This window comes from Amblyomma americanum, chromosome 6, assembly GCF_052857255.1.
Source record: "Amblyomma americanum isolate KBUSLIRL-KWMA chromosome 6, ASM5285725v1, whole genome shotgun sequence".
Taxonomy (NCBI): Eukaryota; Metazoa; Arthropoda; class Arachnida; order Ixodida; family Ixodidae; genus Amblyomma; species Amblyomma americanum.
In genome coordinates this window covers 703,548-710,749 of record NC_135502.1, presented here as the reverse complement: position 1 = coordinate 710,749, position 7,202 = coordinate 703,548, and the positions used below count along the sequence as shown (strand labels likewise).

General features: G+C 47.7%; 1 protein-coding gene across 11 annotated transcripts in view; it reads left to right on the top strand.

Annotated features, from left to right (window-relative positions):
• The first annotated feature begins 3,712 nt into the window (after positions 1-3,712).
• LOC144136175 (uncharacterized) overlaps positions 3,713-7,202 on the top strand; it is a 218,473-nt gene continuing 214,983 nt past the window's right edge. For 8 of the 11 annotated variants that reach the window (XM_077668228.1, XM_077668236.1, XM_077668231.1 and 5 more), the window contains exons 1-2: positions 3,755-3,834; positions 4,187-4,297. In XM_077668228.1, the coding sequence (XP_077524354.1) occupies positions 3,826-3,834; positions 4,187-4,297 (120 nt within the window). In that variant the 5' untranslated portion in view covers positions 3,755-3,825. Of the gene's footprint in view, positions 3,835-4,186; positions 4,298-7,202 lie in introns of all 11 variants that reach the window. The other 3 variants (XM_077668234.1, XM_077668233.1, XM_077668229.1) reach the window with 2 other exon arrangements.

The window sequence follows — 7,202 nt, the reverse complement described above, 5'->3', positions numbered from 1 at the left end:
CGAAAATTAGAAACTACCGTTTCCCAGGTCATGGTTATGGCGGACTCTGTCCATTTGCTCTTCATTATCCTCACCAACTGAGTCTCGGGCATTACGCCTCTTTAAGTTCCTGATTCCGCTCCATCTAAATTCGGCAAGGTTGCTTTGGGTACCAGGTCACATGGGCTTTCATTTGAATAAGGTTGCAGATTCCTTAGCAAGAGCCTCTCTCTGCGGCCCAATTGTTGCTGTTCTGCCAACCTGTTGATTAAAGACTACTCAATTGTTCGCTTCATAACACTTTCGCATTAGCACGCGCACGCTTGGTTGCTAAGAGACACAGGAGAGCGTTTGGGCGGCATCCTTCCAGATCGGCATTCAGGAGGCGTCTGGCAAGAGGAAGCGCTCCTCTCGAACGATGGTGGCGCCACTCAATGACGTCACACGCATGTGCAGAAGGCTGAAGCGCAGGCATTAAGCACTAGTGTTGCTAAATGACTATTTACTATTTAACTGTGAGGACACTTAACTGCTTACACGGAGGAATGTGAAAGCATGTGTTTTGAGGAAAGGAAAGGTTTTTGAGGGAAGGACGCAGTAGCTCTCGCATCTGGAAATCTCGGTGGACACCTCAACCACATTTCATCGATAGTTATAGTGCGTAGCTATAGTGCGACACTTTTCTGCGAACATCCCCGCTGGCGAGTCATGAGCCTATAAAGGCTTTCTCCTTGAAACTAGCCTCTGTTGTCATGCATACCACTAATAAATTGAAAGCCGAAAATATGGTCGTGCTTATAGAAGAGCACCAAATTGAACAAGACTTCACCAGCTTCTTAGCAGTCTACTGTCAAACTTGATAAAGAGAAAATGCACATTGATTGCTTGTGGCATAGCTACATGTGAAAACCACGACAGTGAGTGCGATTCCCACACGCAGCTGATCATACATTTCCTGTCTGTCAGGTAGAACCCAAATGGTGCATTGTCCTCCTCCTTATTGTAGATGTTGATGCTCCTGTTATTATCACCACTCGCCGGTGGTGTCACGATCCTGCAGCTGAGTGTGGATGAATGCGTTCTGTTACACAATGCAAGCTGTGCTGATCTTCGAAGAGAACTCTTCACCATGCCGTGCAGCACTTTACATCTTTGCAGACACTGTTTCCATCATTCAGGAACCTGGTATGGCCACACAGCTAGGTAACCAGTCCAGCCGAGACGTGAGCGAAGATGGATCTGGAATCGGGGGTTTCAAGCACGAGATCCCATGGTGAGAGTGGTCCGCCACATCTGCATTTGATGCACATCATTGCCTGCAAGTTAATGTTGTACATTGAAATCTTGGAACAAGCTAGACATTGGGTTTCCAAATATGCGAAATTGTTGAAGCTGCAAGTTAACTGCAGTCTACTTTCACGTATTATGATTATAATATATGCTCAGTGCAAGACCAATGATTAGTACCAAAATGAACTGTTTCCATAATAGCTACATGTACTTGATTGCAGATTTTCCAGACCGATGCCACAAATAATTTCATATTAGAGCCTTTCTATACTCGGTAAAAGAAACCACTACAAAATATTTTTTTATTTACATAATACTGCAGACCTCATGTGGTCCAAGCAGGAAGAGCAGATAACAAGGCATATTTACAAACGCCATAAATTTAGTACATAGACAAAAGGTTTGACACATGACACAAATGAGCGAAACAAGTCAAAGGAAATACATTGCACATCAAAATTCATTGCTAAGAGTCCTTTCAAAACTCTGGAAAACTTGAGCCAATCTCTTCAAGCAGTGCATTCCACTCGTTTCTTGTGCACGGGAAGTATGAGTATTTAAACGAGTTTGTTTTCGCGAAATATGGTGTTAGGGCTGTGGGGTTGGCTTGGGGTGATAAATACGTTCTTCCCACTTAATCGCGGCTGACACGGTTCCGCCCGGACCCCACCCCGTGATCGCGTACGCTACCGAGCGCTCGCCGACCACGGCGGGCCTCGCTCTGAGGGAACAAAGGAACGACACACTGGCTGACACAAACAGGCATTTATTGCTACGGCAACAATAACGCCAGCTAACAACAAGGTACACTAATGAATTGAGGTCGTCCGACTCACCAGCAAGGTGCCGAGCGAATGTTCGCCCGCGCTAGGGCAAGGGCTATACACTACGAAGGCCGGACGGGACGATATACGGAAGCAGGTCTCCCCGTTGCTTCCTCGCCCCGCCGGCGAAGAGCGGAGCCGCGAGCGACACGTCCGCTCGCGCCGACGATCCAAGCCGAAGAACCCCATGCCCCCTCTCCAGCGCGCGGGCTTCAGCAGTCTCCCGCGCACCGACGCTGGCGCCCTCTCTTGCCATCATGTAACTGACAAGGGAATGCGTTCATCCTCGAGGTGAGACTGCTGCTGCACGGTGCCTCGCGGGAAAGCAAACACAGGGGGCTGCAGGGCAAGTCCCCACATCTTGGGCGCCAAGATATGGGGTCACTCTGCGTCCAGCCGGCCGGGAAGGCGAGCTTCCGTGCAAGCTACACGCAGGCGTTATTCAAGTACGCAACACGTTTCCCTAGCGTGTGAAAAATTTAAGAGTCATATCATTTTTGTTTTCCGCGTGGCCTTACATAAATAAGTACAGAAAAAAATTTGTCGCCCTCCTGCGGTCATTTCGACGTGACTGCTGTGTAACTGATGCTGTACCACTGGTATGAAAATTTGAGCTTGAGTAGCGAAGTCACCTTTATGTGCTTCATTAGTAATGCTTAAGCCCGGTTATAGTAATCCTTTAAGCTTTCACGCAATTTTTTTTTCCACACTTAAGGGGAAGACTGTTGCTGCACATACCCATTTGCCTGTTTTAAAGTAATTTTCAGCCTGCATGCAAAAGGAATGAGAATGACGTTACACAAAACTGTCACCGCTACAGAAGCGTTTGCGGGTAGGTAGGGTGGGAACGCCGATTGGTCGGTGGGATGCGTGTCTGCGTGACGTTTTTTTCGCTTTGCCCTCGTTCTCAACCGGATGTGATAATAATAATAATAATAATAATAATTGGTTTTTTTGGGGATAGGAAGTGGCGCAGTATCTGTCTCATATATCGTTGGACACCTGAACCGCGCCGTAAGGGAAGGGATAAAGAAGGGAGTGAAAGAAGAAAGGAAGAAAGAGGTGCTAGTGGAGGGCTACGGAATAATTTCGACCATTTGGGGATCTTTAACGTGCACTGACATCGCACAGCACACGGGCGCCTTACCGTTTTTCCTCCATAAAAACGCAGCCACCGCGGTCGGGTTCGAACTCGGGAACTCCGGACCAGTAGTCGAGCGCCCTAACCACTGAGCCACCGCGGCGGGTATGTATCCTACCGCGATCCCGCTAGCGACTGCAGCGCCACCTCGTTTGTTTGCAAACATGCAGGAGGTCTATATTCTAGGCGGGGTAAATAATTCGTGCACACGCAAGTAACCCATTTGGAATCGTAGAGGAAAGACAGGGAATTCCAAATATCAAAAACAATTTTTTTTTCAAAACTCTTGCCTGCCTGTTCTCTTAAGCGGAGTTTCCCAATCGCTGGAATCGAGTGAGCTTAAGACAGTAACTTTTCGCTCGAATTTTTAAAAACTCCTATCAAAGGTATCCAAGGTTAGGGCAGTTGGGGCCTCTGTCATGGAGACTTTGTAGCATGCTTTGTAGCATGATGGTCAACTTTTTAGTACTTTTAGTGGTTCCCGCACAACTGCGTTGGCAACCTGAAAAAGTGTCGTTTCCAGTTTCTAGTTGCGCGAGAGGGCAGCGAGGCCAGGCGAGGCCGCCAAATTGGCACGAATCAGTGGATGACATGAACTCGGTGAGTTTCGCGCCGAATATGCACTTTATTACAGGTGTGAAGTCGGCACTGAACCGCTGTTCTTGTTAACGTCGCTCTTGTCATTCGGTCTCTCTAGCAGGCCAGCTTTTTCAACTAAATCAGTAAGGGGCGGTGTATACTTTCGCAGCACATCGTAAAGCGTGACGCCTTGCCCGGTATCGCTCACTAATTACGAGTTTTGGGCCAAGTCCCAATACGAGGCAAATGATGCAGCTCTTCCGCGCTGGCGTTTCCGCTCTTGTTACGCCCATCAGCAATAACCTCTTGTTGAGCGTGCGCTCATTCATGAAAGAGCGCAACGGGCATCGGTCAGCAGGTGAGGTCCTCACAGGTGGTGGCCAATGGCGAGGAAGGCCCCGCGGCGAAGCAGTGGGACCAGCCTCTTACGACCGCCGACATGCGAGCTCGGGCTGCTGACTGGTCTCTAGCCGACGACTCTCGGGTAAGGAACTCGTGTGCGGCAAACGTCGTTCATCAGTCGACCCCGAATGTCGGTGGAGTGCTCAAGCGCTGCAGCCATTGGTCGTAAATAGCCAACAAGCCCAGGCGACCAGTCTGGCAAACTGCTTTTCACTGTGCTGCATTTCACTGTGTTGGAAGGGAGGAAAAAAAACTGGCAGTGGCGTAGCTCAGCTATGCCGGGATATACGTAGCGAGAGCTGTAGTTCTCCGCTGGTTACGCATGTTGAGTTTTTTTGTTGTGACTTGAAGCACTTAAGAAGTATTCGGTGAAACACATTGCTTATTTATTCAATTGTTTTGACAGAGGTAAACACTGCCCGATGATCGGTAAAGTAACACGCAGTTGTCTCAATGCTGCCTACACAGTATTTAGACTGGTTGCTTTCTCTCAGGTACACAAGGTCAATCCTTCCGGTCCAGGATCTTGAGTACCCAGGTTCGAACCCGACCGCGACGGCAGCGTTTCTGTGGAGGCGAAACGCAAAGGCGCCTGTGTGCTGTGCGATGTCAGTGCGCGTTAACGATCCCCATGTGGCCGAAATTATTCCGGAGCCGTCCACTACGGCACCTCTTCCTTTATCCCTTCCCTTACTGAGCGGTTCAGGTGTCCGCCGATACAGTGAGACAGATACTGCACCATTTCCTTTCCCCCTAAACAAATTATCATAAAACGCCGGTGCACGTTGATGCGTTCAGCGGAACGGTAGGTGTGATCCATGCGACGCCTGCCGTGGAGACCAACACTGCGGACCGCGGCCGTAAGGTTAAATTGGTATTTGGGCAAAGGAAATGGCGCAATATCTGTCTCGCATATCGGCGGATCTTAGCCGCGCCATAAGGGAAGGGATAAAGGAGGACTCTGGAAGAAAGAGCGGCGACAAAGCACGCGGCGCACCCCTCCTCCTCCCCGGTTGCCATGGTAACGGCACATGCGCACCATGGCCTCTCCCATGTACCATGGTAACGGCGCATGCGTACAACTGGCCGCTGTCGTGTACCGCGAAATGCTAGACTGGTAGCCTAGTGTAGCTCCTGCTACATATAATGTAGATTAGCTCAGCTAATCCAGGATATACAAAGCGAAAGATATCGGCGTTCACTGTGTTCATTGGCTTTGGCGTTGACAATGTTCTAAATGGCGATGGCTTTGAGCAAAGGAAGGGCACATAATATCGCCACTTGTTTTGTTTAGTTTTTGAGGAAAGGAAATGGCACAGAAATTGAGGAAAGGAAATGGCAAGTGGACACCAGAACTGTGCCATAAAGGAAGGGATAAAGGAGGGAGGGAAAGAAGAAAGAGAAAACTGAAAGCTGAAAGTTGCATTTTGAGGAAAGGCAATTAGCTGGGCAGTGAGGGAGCCTGTGTGTGTGACTAGGAGCAAGAGAGCCAGAGAGAGAAAAGGAGATGGAGTCAGCGGCAGGGGCCACCTGGGCCATGCATGGTGTATAAAAGCCCCCTCAACAGCAGTAGTGAAGCTTTTCCCTTCAAAACAAGCAGCCCCCATCTTAGCAGATGGGGCTGCTGCATGCTGTTGTGCCTTACTTCTTGAAGTCACATCTCATCATGAGGTTAGATGTATGGCTTCTTAAGCTACGTTGACTCGTGATAATGTGTTTCTTATTGTGCACCATGCTTTCACTTTGTTTCGTGATGTGAACCACCATGCTCAGTTTTGCATGCCAGGGCTGCAGAAACAAAATGCAGTATAGAACTTGGGATTTTCCACCTGCATCTTCCTTGTTTACTCTTTGTAACCAGAGCAGGGGAGCTCTGCAAAGTAGTGGTGGCTGGTGACATGGACATGACAGTGCACATAGTGGTTGTGTTACAAGATGCAGGGAATTTAACGTTTCTTTTTAGAATACCCCTTGAGGACCCTGATTAATGGGCGAGAATGGAAGTGCAGACATTCACAATGATGATAATACTGCACGTCAACACAACAGCTGGTCCTGTATATTACGTCTGTGTGCTTAACAGCAAGATGATCATAGACTTGCTCTATTTAATAGTGAGGAGAAGACATGCACAATTTTGTTCCCTCAAATGGAGCAAGGTCCGTGTGAGGTAACGTGTGCTGTGAGGTGAATATATGCAGTTTCAAAGATAGGGGAGCCATGGTAGAGTTTGAAGAGACAGTGCTATCCTTCCTTGAGTGTTTGTAGACAAGAATAAGACTGCATATAGTGTTAGGATGCCAGCGTGAGAACAGCTGCTCAGTGTTGGAACGGATAATGTAGGTTAAACTTCAGATGCATTTAATTTTATTTTTTTTTCTTGCAGCTAGGCATCGCTTCTTGCACACTTTAATTGTGCTTTCTCTTCATCTCTTGTAATTTTTTCAGCAAAGCAGACTGCTACTATAATGCTAGTGGTGCTGCCGGCCAAAGCAGTTGCTGATATCTTGGATATATAGACTCAGCAGAACCCATAAAAGGGTCCAAATAATCACAGTCTGTCAAATCTGTGGACTTAAAAAAGATCACTGGTGCGAAAAACCTGCTTGAAAAATTTTGACTTTTGTCATTTCCCATGCTCAGCTTGTAAGCAAGTACAATTGAACCTTATTGTAATAAAACGGTTTATAATAAATAATGGATATAACAAAGGAATGATGGTTCTCCTTGGAAGCTCCTATAGGAGCCCATGTATTTGATATCTCTTTATTACAATGTAAAATTTTCCCACAGAATGATATAACAAACCTTACTCACTTGCCATTTCGCAGTGTAAAAACTGATCGGGAGCAGCAATTAACACTTAGTAATCATTCAACGCGCTAAACACTATGGTGCATAACGCTGTCTTTCCAACGCTACAGAAAGGGTGCACAACACTTCCTCTCTCATGTGGGGCCAATTTCTCCTGGCGATTTGTCGCCTTC